Raw genomic sequence first — 18626 nt, 5'->3', positions numbered from 1 at the left:
TTCCTCACTCCCTTCACTCTCCTGGCTGCTGTGTGGCGCAACGTTTTTTTCCCTGTCTTAAATATGCTCTCACAGAGGCGCAAAACAACATCGCTTCTTGACTCAGCTCTGGAAAACAATGGGGCCCTTCCCAAACATGGGGCAGCTTCTAGATCTTTCTCACAGAAACCACCCCTATGGCTCCCTGCTACCAAAACCTTGCCACGTAAACCCACTACAGTTCTTAAAGAGCTGCTGCCTGTGGGAAGCCCAAGCTGGATCAGTTCACCAAGGACTGGCACCACACTTTGGAGTAGGGGAAGAGTGACCGAGAAGGAGCGGTGGAGATGAAGCGCTATAGACTGACCAAAACCCCCATTCCCCCGTTCCCCTCCGCCACTGAGGGGGAAGTGAAAGATGGTGGATGGGGGAAGGTGTTTTTGTTTTCTTTCCTTTGTTTCTCACTGCTCTAGCTTGTAAGCAATAGGCAATAAATTTTACTAGTCTCCCTGTGATGAGTCTCTTTTGCCGGTCATGATAGTTGCTGAGTGATCTCCCTGTCCTTATCTCAATCTTTGAGTCCTTTTCATCATATTTTCTCCCCCTTTCCCTTTGAGGAAGGAAAGTAAGAACCGTTGTGGTGTAGTTCAGCTTCCCTGCTGTGTAAAACCACCACAGTCCTTGTTCTCCCTCTGGGGGACTGCCCAACAGAAACTGGAACAGTAGTTTTTCTAAGAGACCCCCTTTTGGCTGCTGATATATTCTTGCAATTCACATACACAAAATGCTAGGATTGAGGTAGGTTTGTCATCCCACTTCCTCATGTCTTCACCATGGATAAAACCACAGGATGCAATGTGCTATGTGTCCATGGTACTCTCTCCCTTGAGCAGGAAAATGCTGACTCTTAATGGCTGAGATACTGCTGCATAGGGGTGAGGAGGAAGATATATATTATTCAAGGTGGTGGGCCTGTTGGGACAATCTCTCCACAGCTGAGATACAGGCCCATACTGGGGCACAGAGAGTTTCTTTCTATTACTGCAGTTGGCTGGACATGAGATCCACTCTTGGTATCTTCCCATTACTCCATTTCAGCAATGCCAGCATGCTGGCCTGTGATGATAGTGCTCTCCATGCAAACTTCACAGAATCACAGAATCATCTAGGTTGGGAGAGACCACCAAGATCACCTAGTCAAACCTCTGACCTAACAATAACAAATCCTCCACTAAACCATATCCCTAAGCTCTACATCTAAACGTCTTTTAAAGACTTCCAGGGATGGTGACTCAACCACTTCCCTGGGCAGCCCATTCCAATGCCTAACAACCCTTTCAGTAAATAAGTTTTTCCCAATATCCAACCTAAACGTTCCCTGGCGCAACTTAAGCCCATTCCCCCTTGTCCTATCACCAGGCACATGGAAGAATAGACCAATCCCCACCTCGCTACAGCCTCCTTTAAGGTAGTCTTAAGACTTGTTCTCCAAACCCCTCACCAGCTTCATTGCCCTTCTCTGGACTCAATCAAGCACCTCGATGTCCTTTCTGTAGCGAGGGGCCCAAAACTGAACACAGTACTTGAGGTACGGCTTCACCAGAGCTGAGTACAAGGGGACAATCACTTCCCTAGCCCTGCTGGCCACACTGTTTCTGATACAAGCCAAGGTGCTCTTGGCCACCTGAGCACACTGCTGGCTCATATTCAGCCAACTATCCACCAATACTCCCAGGTCCTTCTCCGCCAGGCAGCTTTCCAACCACTCATCTCCCAGCCTGTAGCGCTGCTTGGGGTTGTTGCGCCCCAAGTGCAGGACCTGGCACTCGGCCTTGTTGAACTTCATACGGATGGCCTCAGCCCATTGGTCCAGCCTATCCAGATCCTCCTGCAGAGCCTTCCTACCCTTGAGCAGATCGACACACGCACCTAACTTGGTGTCATCTGCAAACTTACTGAGGGTGCACTCAATGCCCTCATCCAGATCATTGATAAAGATATTAAAGAGAACTGGCCCCAGTACTGAGCCCTGGGGGACTCCACTAGTGACCGGCCTCCAACTGGATTTGACTCCATTCACCACAACTCTTTGGGCCCGGCTATCCAGCCAGTTTCTAACCCAACGAAGCGTACGCCAGTCCAAGCCACGAGCAGCCAGTTTCTTGAGGAGAATATTGTGGGAAACAGTGTCAAAGGCCTTATTGAAGTCAAGGTAGACCACATCCACATCCTTTCCCTCATCCATTAAGCGTGTCACTTTGTCATAGAAGGAGATCAGGTTCATTAAGCAGGACCTGCCTTTCATAATCTCATGCTGACTGGGCCTGATTGCTTGGTTGCCCTGTAAGTGCTGTGTGATGAATGTCAAGAGGATCTGCTCCATGAGCTTCCCTAGCACTGAGGTCAAACTAACAGGCCTATAGTTTCCCGGGTCTACCCTCCAGCCCTTCTTGTAGATGGGCGTCACATGTGCTAACTGCCAATCAACTGGGACCTCCCCTGTGATATAGTATAAACTCACTTTAGGATAGAATAAAGCTTGTGGTTTGATATTGTATAAACTTACTTTAGGATAGAATAGAACTTGTGATTAAAAGTTAGCAAGGACAAAGTAAACAACATCTTGTTATCTGTAGACCTTCTGTTACGTTTAAGCATTTTGTTATTTGAAAACACCCCATTATCCGTTAACACTCAGTCAGGCTAAGACTTGAGATAACTTGAGTCAACTGTCTGTTATGTCTTGTTAACTGAGACATCCTGTTATCCGCCGACCCCCCAGTTAAACCGAAAGACAACTCAGCATTTTTACAGCCTGGAAAACAACTGATTAAGAAAGTGCATTACGAGGAAGACCTACGGCCTTCCTCCCAAAGACCACTGCCCACATCCTGGAGACCCTGGCCCACAATTCTTGGAAGGCTTTGCGCAAGCGCAAGGACTGATAAGCTGATTAGCATACGAAGCGAGGGTAGGCGGGGTTAGGTAATGAATATGTATAGGTGCTGATTGAATATTCATTGTTTCGCTGTGTAAATACGAGATAGTTTGTCACTTCAAACATGCACGATAGGCGGAAGGATCCCCCGTGCATCCAGCGCTGCAATAAAGAATATACCACTTAAGGAAATTCGGATTTGATCTTTAAATCAATTTGGCACCCCAGATGGGACAACCTCTCTGCCGGTCCGCAGGACCCGCTGGGGACAGGACTTCCTAGGGTACCCCCGGGATTTCCCGGAGGGACTCCTCGACTCACCGGATCACTGCGGAGGCAGACAAGGACCCCATCATTGTAAGTGAGTATATTCTTTATTCTGGTTTGGTTTTCTGGTAGACCGGTCGTCTGGAACTGTCCGATAAGTCGGAAGGTGATCTTCTGCAGGACAGTGTTTGGTATATACTTTGTGGATAATACCACAAGTATATCTGGGGACCTTGATGTCCATCTGGATCTGGAACTGTCTGTAAGTCGGAAGGTGATCTTCTGCAAGGCAGTATTTGGTATATACTTTGTGGTAAGAACCATAAGTATATTTGGGGACCTTAAGGAAAGAGCTCGCTTTAAGGTCCATCTGGAATTGTGTTGCCTATTTTGGTTTTCTGACTCATGGATTGTGTTATTTAACTCTGGTTATTGTTACTGCGATTTTGGCTATTTTCTTGGTGATAATAATAAGTTTTGTGACGTTGTTATAAGAAAGATATCGTTACAGTGTTACATATTTCGGTTTTCTGACCTATGGCATGTGGAATTTGACTCTGATTATTGTTATTGTGACTTTGGCAATATCTCCTGGTAATAATAATAGTTTTGTGACATTGCTATTGAAAGATACCTGCGTGCCCACATTTTTGTAAGTGATACATATATTCTGAAATTGTGAATTAGAAAATGGGGGGGCGAGAAAGCAGTGAAATTCCTAAGAAAAGTGCATTGGGCTGTATTTTAAGTCATTGGAAAGATATAGGAGGGGTCCCGGGTGGAGGTGAAAATAAGAAAACTCTGATAAAATATTGTAATCAGTGGTGGCCTCTTTACAAATTAGAAGAAGGAGAAAAATGGCCCAGAAATGGGACTTTGAATTATAACACTCTATTGCAATTAATGTTATTTTTAAGGAGGGAAGGAAAGTGGGATGAAGTCTCATATGCGGATATGTTTTTTACTCTGAGAAACCACACAGAATGGCAGAAGGAGTGTGGCATTAATCTGGCTCCACAAGACCCTTTAATCTTATCAATTGAAAAGGATATGAGGAGGAATGGAGCGGGGAAGATAAGGAGGTGTTGTTCGGCATGTAGCATTGGGCAGAGATGTTTAAAATTAAATGAGCCAGAGGAAAGGATGGAAGATTATGTTTTGCCACCTATGACTGGTGATGTACGTACTGGAATAGAAGTTGAAAAAGTAGAAAATGACATAGAATCTAAGGGGTTTACTCCGATAACTGCTCGTACACGGAGTAAATTAGGACCGATAATCCAAGCCCCTCTGCGGCAGGCTATGGGAGCTAACGGACCTGCTAGAATTAAAGTACCCTTCACAACTAATGAACTAGACTCTTGGAAAGAGGCAGTGACAGGGTATCGAGATGATCCAGAGGCGGTGGCTAAAAGGTTTGAATTGATTGTGAAAAACTTAGACCCGGATTGGAGGGATATAGAGATAATGTTGGCTGCATTATCAGAAACTGAAAAACAGTTAATAGTTAAAGCTGCTAGAACGCTGGTACAAAGCCAGGTAGCCTCAGGAATTCTGCCCGGCACAGTGGAAGTACATGTGCCTAGGGCGGATCCTAATTGGGATTATAATGATGAGAATGATTATAGGATGCTAAAACGATATCAAGAATGGATTAGGATTGCTTTAGAAAATGCGATACCAAAGTCTGTGAATTGGTCAAGACTATATACAATAAAACAGGGAATCTCAGAAACCCCGTCAGAATTTCTTGAAAGGCTGAGGGCGGCAATGCAGAAGTTTACCACTATAGACCCTTCCTCAGAGGAGGGTAGACTTCAGTTAGTATCTCTATTTTTAGGTCAATCAGCAGAAGATATTAGAAGAAAGCTTCAGAAAATGAAGGAACCAGATGTAAGGGATTTAGAAAGATTAATAGAAGAAGCCTGGAGGGTGTTTAGAAATCGCGAGGGGAATGAAAGACAAAAGTTAGGTGAAACAATTGCAACTGCCACTGTGGCAGCCCTGCGAAAACAGGAAGAGCCTCTTCGAGGCAGGGGAAGGGGGGGAAGGATGATGCGATCCTCTTTGCGGGCTGAGCAGTGTGCCTATTGTAAAGGGGTAGGACATTGGAAAAATGAATGCCCGAAGCGGCAAGAGGGAAACAAGCTAGTAATGATTACGAACCAATGAGGGGGACCGGGGGACTCTACCCTAGCAGATCCACTGGTTAAACTTAAGCTAGGGAAATTGGAACAGGAGATGGAATTTTTAATAGACACGGGAGCTTCTTACTCAGTGCTGAACCAGAAACTAATACCAGAAGATAAAGACTTTGTGACTGTGATGGGAGCCACTGGCCAACAGGAAAAAGCCTTTTTCTTAAAACCATTGAAATATAAATTGGGAAAACAAATGGGAATACATAGATTTTTATACCTGCCTGGATCTCCAAAATCTCTATTAGGTCGAGATTTGTTAGAACAATTAGAAGCAGAAATTATCTTTGAAAAGGGGAAAATGGAATTAAGGATAGGAGAAGAACAACTAATAAATGTGTTAAGCTTGGCACTAATACAAACAGACCCTAAAAGTGAAATACCCTTGGAGATCATAAATCAAGTATATCCAGGAGTTTGGGCCACTGAAGTTCCTGGAAGAGCTAAAAATGTGACCCCAATAATTATTAAATTAAAGCCAGGAGAGAAACCTGTTAAGGTTAAGCAATATCCTTTAAGGATAGAAGATAGGAAAGGAATTAAAGAGATAATTGATAGATTTATACAGTATGGATTATTGATTGAATGCGAATCAGAATACAATACACCCATATTGCCAATTAAAAAGGCAGATGGAAAAAGATATAGGCTAGTTCAGGATCTGAGGGCCATAAATAAGATCACTGAGGATATACATCCAGTAGTGGCAAACCCTTATACTTTGCTGACTAAATTAAGGAATAGTCAAGTCTGGTTTACCGTACTGGATTTAAAAGATGCCTTCTTCTGCCTACCTTTAGCCACTGAAAGCCAAAACCTATTTGCCTTTGAATGGGAAAACCCTGACTCAGGCAGAAAGACACAGCTAACGTGGACAGTGCTACCACAAGGATTCAAGAATAGCCCCACTATTTTTGGAAACCAATTAGCAAAGGAACTTGAAACTTGGATACCTCCGGACACTGAAGGGGCTTTGTTACAATATGTAGATGATCTCTTAATAGCTACCGAGACTAAAGAGAGTTGTATTCAATGGACTATAAGTCTCCTTAATTTTCTGGGTTTAAATGGATATCGAGTCTCTCAACAGAAAGTCCAGCTGGTTCAACAACACGTGACCTACTTGGGATTTGGAATTTCGGGAGGTCAGCGAGAACTAGGAACTGAACGTAAGGAAGTCATTTGCCGGACTCCAGAACCCCAAACGGTAAAGGAGCTACGAACCTTTCTAGGAATGACAGGTTGGTGTCGCCTTTGGATTTATAATTATGGACTAATGGTAAAGCCTCTATATGAATTGATAAAGATTAACCAGTCAAAGTTAGTCTGGACTGGAGAAGCACGAAACGCCTTTAAACAACTTAAACGAGAATTGATGCAAGCTCCGGCTTTGGGATTACCGGATCTCTCGAAACCCTTTTGGTTGTTTTCTCATGAGAGACAAGGGATAGCTTTGGGAGTACTAGCACAAAGACTGGGTCCCTATAAACGAGCAGTAGCTTACTTCTCTAAACAACTAGATGAAGTAAGTAAAGGATGGCCCGGATGCCTTCGAGCTGTTGCAGCTGTTGTTATCAATATACAAGAAGCTCGGAAGTTTACAATGGGACAGAAAATGACAGTGTTAGTCTCCCATACGGTCTCAACAGTTTTGGAACAAAAAGGAAATCATTGGCTTTCACCACAAAGATTTTTAAAATATCAAGCAATATTAGTAGAACAAGATGATGTGGAAATTGTGGTCACTAACATCGTAAATCCAGCTTCTTTCCTTAGCGGAACTCTGGATGAACCTATAACTCATGATTGTATAGAAACAATGGAGACTGTGTATTCTAGTCGACCCGATCTTAAGGAAGAACCTTTAGAAGATGCTGATGAATCTTGGTATACTGATGGGAGCAGCTTTGTAAAACAAGGACAACGTAAGGCAGGATATGCTGTTACAACTGCTCAACAGGTAATCGAGTCTAAACCATTACCCCCTGGGACATCCGCCCAGAAAGCAGAGATAATTGCTCTTACACGAGCACTGGAACTGGCAGCAGGAAGGAAAATAAATATTTGGACAGACTCTAAATATGCATTCGGCGTGGTACATGCTCATGGAGCAATTTGGAAAGAACGTGGATTGTTGACTGCCCAGGGAAAACAGATAAAACATGCTGAAGAGATTTTAAGATTGTTAGAGGCAGTAAAACAACCAGAAAAGGTAGCTATCATGCATTGTCGGGGACACCAAAAGGGGAATGCTGATTTTGAAATTGGAAATCGATTGGCAGATCAGGAGGCTAAACGGGCAGCTGAAATAATTGAGGTGAAGGCATTGTCTTTGATACCAGACGGTAAAATCCAAACTATGTACAGGAACCAAAAACCAAATTATACAAAAGAAGACTTAAAATTAATTGAAGATTTGAAAGGTAAAAAGAAACCAGATGGATGGGTATATTTAAAAGATAACCGCGTGATAATACCCTCTAATTTGATATGGCCCATAGTTCTTACAGAACATAATAAAACACACTGGGGAGCTGACACATTGCATAAGAGCATGAGTCAGACATTAGTGGGACGAAATTTATACACAACAATAAAACAAGTAACTCAACAATGTAGCATCTGTTTACGTAACAACCCCAATACTAAGAATAGAATAAAATTTGGAATAATTGGTAAAGGAAATTATCCAGGACAACAGTGGCAAATTGATTTTTCAGAACTCCCTAGAAAAGGGGGGTATCGTTATTTACTGGTTTTGACTGACACGTTTTCTGGATGGCCTGAAGCTTTTCCCTGTCGAACAAATAAAGCAAGAGAAGTGGTTAAAGTCTTGTTAAATGAAATAATACCACGCTACGGGATTCCAGTAGCAATGTCTTCTGATAGAGGTTCACATTTTTGTGCACAAGTGGTGCAACAGATAAGTAAGATCTTAAAGATAGATTGGCAACTGCATACTCCTTATAGACCACAGGCAAGTGGACAGGTAGAAAAAATGAACCATTTAATTAAACAACAAATAGCTAAAATTGGACAAGAGGCTAATTTGTCATGGCCTCAATCCCTCCCTTTAGCATTACTCAGAATTAGAGTTAAACCTAGAGTAAAAGAGAATTTGAGCCCCTTTGAAATTTTGTATGGAAGGCCATATCAATTTCTGTTTAGCGGAGAGGATCTAACGCAGCTGGGATCAGAATATTTATATACTTATATAACTGCACTTCAAAAACAATTAAATAAAGTACATAAATTTGTTTTAGGGACCAGGGCTAGAGGGTTGGATCAACCAATCCACCCCTTTAAGCCTGGGGACTATATATATATAAAGACTTTTTCAGGACAACCCCTAGAGGAAAAATGGAATGGACCGTATCAAGTGTTGCTGACAACTCACACTGCTATCAAGATTAGAGAACAAGCTGCTTGGATCCACTATTCCCGAGTGAAGAAGGCTCCAGGAGCTCCTTGGAAAGTAACACCAGGTGACGACGAACTGAAACTAAAGCTTACTCGAACAAAATGAGGACATTAAGGTTGGGAGTATTTGGTAATATGGTTGGCAGAAGATTTGTTCATAGAATTGTTTTGTTTTTATGGCTTATAATTGTAATTGTGATTCAAGAAGATGCCTCTGTGATAATAGAGAATGGTGGGTGGCCTTGGACTGAAGCCGTAACAACAGAGGATAAGAATCTTAATGGAAAGTTATCAGTCATGGTCGTCTGGCGAACAAATGGTAACTATTTATATAAACCATCAGAATGGCGAAAATTAGGGGAAGGGTGGACACACCAAAGAACCATAGGGGATGAAATTAAAATAGGGTGTCAAATGTTTAATGGAACGACTGACGAGAAAGCAACGGGGATTTTAGTTAAACCAATTTCCAAAAATGAACAACAGGAGGGTTGTATTCGCCCAGGTAAATTGGATTGCTGGTATAATTTTATATTAACAGAGGATGTAGAAATTAGCTGTTTTTGGAATAATAATAATGGCCGACAGTCCAAAGTCAATAATGATGAGGGCCTCATGTTAAATTTTATAATATATGCGACACTTCCTACAACAGTGAGACCCTCTACAACCCATGCCCCACCTCTAATCAAACTGGAACCCAAAATTTATGAAACAGGCCCGTATGTAGTAAGGAACACGGGCCAACAGCAATTGTTATTTAATCCAGAATGGTCACTCAAGCGTGTTGAATTGCTAATACAAATCAACATCTCAGCAGTTCAACCAGCCTGTTCTCCTTTCTTAAGGACATCATTTGAAGACTGGACAATATGGTCACAGAAGCAAGTACATTTCAGGGGCAGGACACGGAGAGACTTAACTGGAATGCTAGGAACAGGGTTAGGAATTTTAAATGGCATTGATTCAGAAATATTAATGAATAAGCTAGCCACAGCAACAAGTGATTTGACAAAATTAAAACAACCCTTACAATCATCCTTATTGGCATTGGGAACTAGCCAATGGCAAGTTTCAAAGGTGTTACCGAAATGGGAAAATGCAGAAGACCAAGATCACAAACTAATAATAGATGCACTTAGTGTGATTCAAGATAATGTATCCTTAGCTCTTAGTTGTATGCAAGCACAGTTATGGTTGCAGGCAACGGCTGCCTTGATCATTAGGGAAGGAAGTGAAGGCATTTTTCCAGCTGAAATCCGAAAAGCAGTTTGGGACAATGCCAATGATTTTGAGAAGAAGTTCCAGTCTTGGTGGACCCTGGTGAATTTTACTTATGATCCCGTTGTTAACATGGCTACTGCCTTCGTGCTTACTATACGTAATGCTACAGTTCATGTTATTCACCCAATCCTTGCACTAGGATTAAACCATGAGAAGACAGTGCTTTATCCTTCGGAGCATAGAACATGGGCACGGATGGAGAATGGGAAATGGCAGTCTGTAAATCTAGAATCATGTGTTACACGGGAACAACAAGGATTTATTTGTGAAAGTAATACAATTGATGCTCAGGATGTATGTTTTGACACGGAGCAAGGTATCTGCCACTTTGAAATTCATCCAAATACTAGTCTAAAGACTGTGCTTGTATATGTTGGTCAAGGGTGCGTGTGTTTAAGAACTGCTTGTGATTTTGTAGAAATAGACAAGGAGAATATAACTCTCCATAACAGAAATCATTCTAATTTTTGTATTTGTAACTTTGTTAGAATCGTCGGGTGTGATTTTCTATATTTGGCACCAGTGGTATCCCACCAGCTGATCAAGTCTAACAACACAATGTATCATAAGTTACTACCTACACCTATTGGGATGAACCTCACACTAGTGAAGCAACTAGTTAGACACCAAGACCTGATTAGAATTTTAAAAGGTATTCAGGAAAGTGGAGAGAAGACTCTAATTACTGTCCATCATGATACAAAGGAAATAAGCAGAGTTTTGCAAAGGGTAAAACGGGACACAAGTCACAACTGGTGGGATACACTTTTTGGATGGTCGCCAACTGTAACTGGAATTTTGAACACATTGAGTCACCCAATTATTGTTTTATTGATATTAGTTGGTATAAGTTTAATATTGTCTTTTGTGTTACTTGTTTGGAATTGGAAATTGTTACGACAAATGTCCATGTTAACCTCCCTGACAAATGTGCATGGTAAGGTATTGAGGGGTACATATCATAAAGACTGGGAAGAAAATTTTCGTATTAAGTAAAAGAATTTACTAGATTTTCCAGAAAAGGGGGGAATGATATAGTATAAACTCACTTTAGGATAGAATAAAGCTTGTGGTTTGATATTGTATAAACTTACTTTAGGATAGAATAGAACTTGTGATTAAAAGTTAGCAAGGACAAAGTAAACAACATCTTGTTATCTGTAGACCTTCTGTTACGTTTAAGCATTTTGTTATTTGAAAACACCCCATTATCCGTTAACACTCAGTCAGGCTAAGACTTGAGATAACTTGAGTCAACTGTCTGTTATGTCTTGTTAACTGAGACATCCTGTTATCCGCCGACCCCCCAGTTAAACCGAAAGACAACTCAGCATTTTTACAGCCTGGAAAACAACTGATTAAGAAAGTGCATTACGAGGAAGACCTACGGCCTTCCTCCCAAAGACCACTGCCCACATCCTGGAGACCCTGGCCCACAATTCTTGGAAGGCTTTGCGCAAGCGCAAGGACTGATAAGCTGATTAGCATACGAAGCGAGGGTAGGCGGGGTTAGGTAATGAATATGTATAGGTGCTGATTGAATATTCATTGTTTCGCTGTATAAATACGAGATAGTTTGTCACTTCAAACATGCACGATAGGCGGAAGGATCCCCCGTGCATCCAGCGCTGCAATAAAGAATATACCACTTAAGGAAATTCGGATTTGATCTTTAAATCACCTGATAGCCGGGACTGCTGATAAATGATGGAAAGCGGGTGGATCCCATCCAGACCCATTGACTTGCGTACATCCAAATGCTGTAGCAGGTTGCCAAACATTTCCTGGTGGATTATGTGGGCCACTTTCTGCTCCCCATCCCCTTGCACCAGCTCAGGGTGCTGCGTATCCAGAGAGCAACTGGTTTTGCCACTAAAGACTGAGGCAAAGAAGGCATTAAGCACCTCAGCCTTTTCCTCATCTCTCGTCACTAAGTTTCCCCCCCGCATCCAGTAAAGGATGGAGATTCTCCTTAGTCCTCCTTTTTGTGTGGATGTATTTATAGAAACGTTTTTTGTTATCTTTAACGGCTGTTAGAGGACGCACGGCCGAAAGCACGACAGACACCAGTAGAGTCAGACCAAGCTCCATTTTATTGCCCGAATAGCCTAACTTTTATAGTGAACTTAACAGGGGCGGACAGTGTTTCACACAAGATTATTGGTCATAAGCACTCAGACAAACAACTACAAGAAAACAACCCCACCTGCAAGAAAACAACCCCCTTGTGATTAGCAGTCACATAGACCTTGTCCTTGAAGCCAGTTACTGGTAACAATATTTTTCTGAATTCCTCAATTGGGTGATGTGGGAACACTGTCCGCCCCTGTCAAGTTCACTATAAAAGTTAGGCTATTCGGGCAATAAAATGGAGCTTGATCTGACTCTACTGGTGTCTGTCGTGCTTTCGGCTGTGCGTCCTCTAACAAATGGCGCCCGAACAGGCTGCGACCTGAACAGGAGAGACCCGAACAGACTGACACCAGCGGCGCCGGGACATCGGAGCGCAGGGAGACCAGCGGCGCCGGGACATCGCAGTGCAGCGGGACACCAGACAGACATCGCAGCGGCGCCGGGACATCGCAGCGCAGCGGGACACCAGCGGCGCCGGCACATCGGAGCGCAGGGAGACCAGCGGCGCCGGGACCAGCGGCGCCGGGACATCGGAGCTGCGCCGGCACATCACAGCAGTGGCGCCGGGACATCGGAACGGCGCCGGGACACCAGAGCAGCAGCGCCGAGACATCGGAGCGGCGCCGGGACCTTGAGAAACTCCGAGCACCGACCCGGACAAAGGACCCGCGGTGAGACAAGGGGAAGGGAAACCGCGGGGGTACGCGGGGAAACAAAGGTTATTATATTGACACTGCCGGGGAATGCCACTATGGAACAAATGTTAGAAAGAATGAGCAGGGTTCCAGTAGGGCCCCAAGCCATATTAGTAGAAGTAGTACAAAGGCAACCTCGAGCTCCATCTCGGCGAGAAAATCAATTCTTCCGGTGTGGAAAGGAGGGACACCATCGCCGTGACTGTCGAGAACGACAGGTGTGGTGTGAAAACTGTAAGTCGAGGAATCACAATATCGTGGTATGCAACCGCTCGGGAAACGGCAGACCGAGCACGCCGAGTTGCATGCCGGAGGTACGGGAATCAGGACCCTGCAGTCTGTCTGACGCAGCCACGGAGGCAGCGCTGACTGTGCTCCTTCACTCTAGCATTCTTTTTATAACCTTGCTAGCATTCTTTTTATAATCTTGCTGTGCTGCGTCACTCTAGCAATTCTTTTATTATAAGAGGTTTATCTTGCACTGCAAAAAAGACTATTCGTCCCCAGATCGGTTCGTCCCCAGATCGGTGTTATAACTATGTTTCTGGATAACATTCCATGGGGTTGCCACACTCTACAGATTATTAATGACGACTTAGCTTTATTGCGGGGCAGGAGTGCAGAGACGCAGATTACACTGCCAAATGACCACCGGCAGGCTCTTTCACAAACAGCTTCTAGGGTTGCAGCCGGCACTGCCTGCAGCCGTATAGCAGACGTTACACTCTCTTTCCTAACTAGTAATCATGTGTCTCATCCATTTGTGGTGAATGGTCAGTGGCAAAAAGAAAAGGGGGAGAGTAAGGGGCGACAAAGACAGAAACGGTACCAGGAGGATGCCACTGACACTAACAGCATGGGTAATAGGAGTGGTATAAGTGACACACTCTGCCTGCTGTTCGCCCCCGCCTGCCTGTGCACTGCTGAGCTGTGTCATATGAGAGCATGCTGGGTAAATGAAATCAGCTGTGGTCCTCAGTCAACTCAGTGTATCCCAGTGTCCTGGAAATGTGATGGTGAAAAAGACTGTGACAGAGATCCTGATTGCAAGGATGGAAGTGATGAAATTAACTGCCCTTCTCGGACCTGCAGGCCAGACCAGTTCAGATGTGAAGATGGGAACTGTGTCCATGGGAGTAGGCAGTGCAGTGGTGTGAGAGACTGTCTGGATGGCACTGATGAAGCAAACTGTAACAATGTTATTCAGTGCTCTGGACCTGGCAAATTCAAGTGCAGAAGTGGAGAATGCATAGATATCAATAAAGTGTGTAACCAGCAGAGAGACTGCAAGGACTGGGGTGATGAGCCCCTGGAGGAATGCATCATAAATGAATGTGACTGTCCAGCTGGGTTTGAGTTTGTAGACAAGAGAAACTGTAGAGATATTGATGAATGCCAAAACCCTGGTATCTGTAGTCAAATCTGTATCAACCTGAAAGGTGGCTACAAATGTGAATGTAGCCATGGCTATCAGATGAATCCTGCTACAGGAACCTGGAAAGGGCCATACGGGTACAAAAATACAAATAACACCTGTGATTACAATGACGCTGCTAAGCAGGGTTTAGGGGTTTATAGCATGGAGACAAGGGGTAACAACTACAGTGTTTGGAACAATTGTACAGCTTTGGCCTTACCTCCTGATGTTTTTCTGATTTGTGGGGATAGGGCCTGGCAAGGTATCCTTGCAAATGCTATCAGATGTCCATGTTACATAGATAAACTCATTGTATTTGCTCCTAGCTTGTTACAGTTGTGTGAGATCACCAGACATAAATGGGCATTGCTTGCATTGGATTGCAATGATAATGTTGAATTGTATGGGGTTGCAGCTAGAGCGGCAGTGGCAATTTTAGTGCCTGGAGTGGTACCTCCGGCCGCACGTAACAACTTAGAAAAATTGGTATTCTGGGCCGAGAAGCAAGCCTATGCCACGACAGAGATACTTGAGGAGACACTCTGCTCGGCTGCGGGGATCGGCTGCGGTGTGGACGCCCCTAGGTGCACCCTGAGCGTCTTGCTCGGAGGGGACTCCACTCTCAGCTGCTCACCACAGGAGCAGACAAAGATCTCCTGAAGCTGCAGACAAACAGTATGTTTTCGGCTGCTGGAGGGATTCTAACTGGAGTGTTAATAATTGTATGTGTTATTCTTAAATGTCCAGGTATTTTGTGTTGAAAGTATTTGTGTAAGGGTAAGGTTTTAAAACAAAGTGTTGCAAGTCACTTCACGAGGAACACAATGAGAGACAATACTTGTTTGTTTGCTTATCATTCTAAATTATATTCTTGTGGTATGATTGAGACTGTGGTATGATTGAGATTGAGATGTGCCAGAGGCCTCTGGGTGTGCGATTGTGCTGTGTGTGTGCGACTGTGCTGTGTACTGTGTGAGTGAGAGCGCGCTTTTGCCATAGTGCAGGAAGTAAGGTTGCCATAGTTCAGGTTATTGCCATAGTGCAGGAAGGAAGGTTGCCATAGTGCAGGTTATTGCCATAGTGCAGGAAGGAAGGTTGCCATAGTGCAGGATATTGCCATAGTGCAGGAAGGAAGGTTGCCATAGTGCAGGTTATTGCCATAGTGCATGATATTGCCATAGTGCAGGAAGGAAGGTTGCCATAGTGCAGGTTATTGCCATAGTGCATGATATTGCCATAGTGCAGGAAGGAAGGTTGCCATAGTGCAGGTTATTGCCATAGTGCATGATATTGCCATAGTGCAGGAAGGAAGGTTGCCATAGTGCAGGATATTGCCATAGTGCAGGAAGGAAGGTTCCCGGGATATTGCCATAGTGCAGGATATTGCCATAGTGCAGGCTGAAATCATAGGAAATTAGTGCCGGCAGGAATCATAGGAAAATGGAGGACGAAGTAGCCTTAGATTTATTACAGCGCTTTTTAGAAAAACGGGGAGTAGACTGCAAACAACTAGTGGGACTAGTTGCAATCGGTCAAGCAAAATCATGTTTCACAAGTACGGAGTCATTGTTTGAAGTAGCCGCTTGGAGAAATTTAAGGGAATGTATTGTTTAAACCTTTTTGATCATAATGAGTCAATTCACAAATCCATTACTTTCCTGAAAGAGCACGAGAAAGATTCAATATGGTATCAATCCTTTCAATCAATGGTTCACTGATTTGTTTGAAACAATGCATAGATGGTTACTGGGATTAGTCAAAGAGGGATTAAGGATTCTGTTTGCTGTGGTGTCAATCATCATTGCATGTGATATTGTGATAAATGTGGTTAAAGGGTCTATTGCAAAGTGTTTTCATGCTCCTGATTATAGTAATTGTAGTGTTAGCAAAGTGGACTAAAGCAGCCATAGAATCTGCACACGCCAAAGACGACCACGAAGAGGTTCCTGATAATCATTCTGAGAATGACATGGGCTACGACACCTCAAGGACTGCCAAGGACAGCCTTCGATCCTAAGGAGAATGTCTGGGTATCTCTGGCTAGGGAACTGAATACCACCACCTTCTGTGCAAGTCTAGCCAGCCCTAGCACACCTTCTGTTACATACCGTGTCGGGGTACCATTAAGTGATTATAGTAATTGTAGTGTTATTAGGTTTAAGTTGTGTTATGTCATGTATTCGACGTCTGATAGAAAACACCTTCGGCCAAGTACTGCTCGTACTAAAAGAAAAAGGGGGAATTGTTGGGAATTGGCACAAAGGGTGTGGACATGAGTCCGTGGAACAATTGTTCGATCTGAGCTTGCTTTAAGCAACCAGGAGTAGGCCTTAGCAAATCCCATGGCCTGCTGTAGCTGAGCAAACCAAGCTACCAGGGCAACTATGAGAAGTTCCCACAACAGTGTTCCCACGTCGCCCAATTGAGGAATTCAGAAAAATATTGTTACCAGCAGCTGGCTTCAAGGACAAGGTCTATGTGACTGCTAATCACAAGGGGGTTGTTTTCTTGCAGGTGGGGTTGTTTTCTTGTAGTTGTTTGTCTGAGTGCTTATGACCAATAATCTTGTGTGAAACACTGTCCGCCCCTGTTAAGTTCACTATAAAAGTTAGGCTATTCGGGCAATAAAATGGAGCTTGGTCTGACTCTACTGGTGTCTGTCGTGCTTTCGGCCATGCTTCCTGCAACACCCAGCCTTCCTGGACTCCTCTGCCCTTCAGAACCACCTCCCAAGGCACTTTGCTAGCCAGTGTCCTGAACAGCTCAAAGTCTGCCCTCCGGAAGTCCAAGACTGCTGTTTTACTGATCCCCCTCCTGACTTTGCCAAGAATGGAGAACTCTACCATTTTGTGGTCACTCTGCCCAAGACAGCTCCCGACCACCACATCTCCCACCAGTCCTTCTCTGTTAGTGAACAGTAGGTCAAGCGGGGCGCCTCCCCTGGCAGGCTCACTAACCAGCTGTGTCAGGAAGTTATCTTCCACGCTCTCCAGAAACCTCCTAGACTGATTTCTCTGTTTCTCTGTGTTGTGCTTCCAGGATATGTCTGGGAAGTTGAAGTCCCCCATGAGAACAAGCACTGACGATTTTGCAACTTCTGCCAGCAGCCTGTAGAATTCTTCATCAGTCTTCTCATCCTGGTTCGGCGGTCTATAACAGACCCTCACCAAGATGCTTCCTTTGTTGGCCTTCCCGCTGATCCTAACCCATAGGGACTCAACCTTATCATTCCCAGCCTCAAGTTCCACAACATCAAAACTCTCTCTAATATAGAGAGCCACACCACCACCCCTTCTGTGCTGCCTGTCCCTTCTGAAGAGCCTATAGCCAGACATTGCAGCACTCCAGTCATGAGACTGGTCCCACCACGTTCCTGTGATGGCAACCAAGTCATAGCCTGCCTGCTGCACGATGGCTTCCAGCTGCTCTTGTTTGTTACCCATGCTGCGTGCATTGGTGTAGATGCACTTCAGTTGGGCCATTGCCTTCTCCTCTGGCCTAGCCATTGTTCCCCTGGGCACAGCTCCAACAAGCCTTGTTTCAGCCCCGTCCCCCTTCTTACCTAGTTTAAAGCCCTCTCAATGAGCCCTGCCAGCTCCTGGGCTAGGATCCGTTTTCCCCTTAGAGATAGGTGGGTGCCGAGTAAAGCACCCCATGGTCAAAAAAAACAAAATTTCTGTGTTGGCACCAGCCTCTGAGCCACATGTTTATCTGGTGGGCTTTCCGTGTCCTCTCTATACCCCTCCCTGCCACCATAGGGATGGACGAAAACACCAATCAACTTTCCATCAATGAGCAATGTTTGGCAATGTCCTGGGAAGCAGGGCCTCAATATCACTTGCAGTTGTTTGGGAGGACAGACATCTTCATAATGAGAGCCCCCCCTGCCCCTTTTCCTTCACTTTTCCCACCTTTTACTGCTGATTGTGACATCATATGGTATGGAATATCCCTTTGGTTCGTTTTGGTCTACTGTCCTGGTGATATCCACTCCCCACTTCTATCCTACCCCAATGTACTGGCTTTGGTGGATTTCGAGAGAGTCTTGATGCAGTGCCAGCACTGCTCAACAACAGACAAGACATTGGTGTGATATCAGTGCTGTTCTAGCTACAAGTGAAGAGCACAGCACTGTATGGGCTGCTGCAGGGAAAGTTAACATCCCAGCCAGACCCAGTACAAGAACCAGTCTATAGTAATCAGCAGAGCAAAATGCAGATACAGCTTGATTTATGTGATTTCTCTCTGTTAGTTGTCTCTGTTAATAGCAAAAAGCTTTTCCCCTTGAAAACATA

The 18626-nt window shown here is 44.3% G+C and overlaps 1 protein-coding gene across 1 annotated transcript; it reads left to right on the top strand.

Moving 5' to 3' along the window:
- Nucleotides 1-3807: 3807 nt before the first annotated feature.
- LOC116501295 lies at nt 3808-7780 on the top strand (the record flags this gene model as incomplete). Its single annotated transcript, XM_032206814.1, is given in 1 exon segment — nt 3808-7780. A coding segment is annotated over 1 exon segment (3906 nt), but the record flags the coding sequence as incomplete, so codon positions are not given.
- Between the last annotated feature and the right edge of the window lie 10846 nt (nt 7781-18626).

This window comes from Aythya fuligula, chromosome W, assembly GCF_009819795.1.
Source record: "Aythya fuligula isolate bAytFul2 chromosome W, bAytFul2.pri, whole genome shotgun sequence".
NCBI classification, from domain to species: Eukaryota; Metazoa; Chordata; class Aves; order Anseriformes; family Anatidae; genus Aythya; species Aythya fuligula.
Note: the sequence above shows the minus strand (reverse complement) of the source record. Positions and strands in the feature narration are given on the sequence as shown.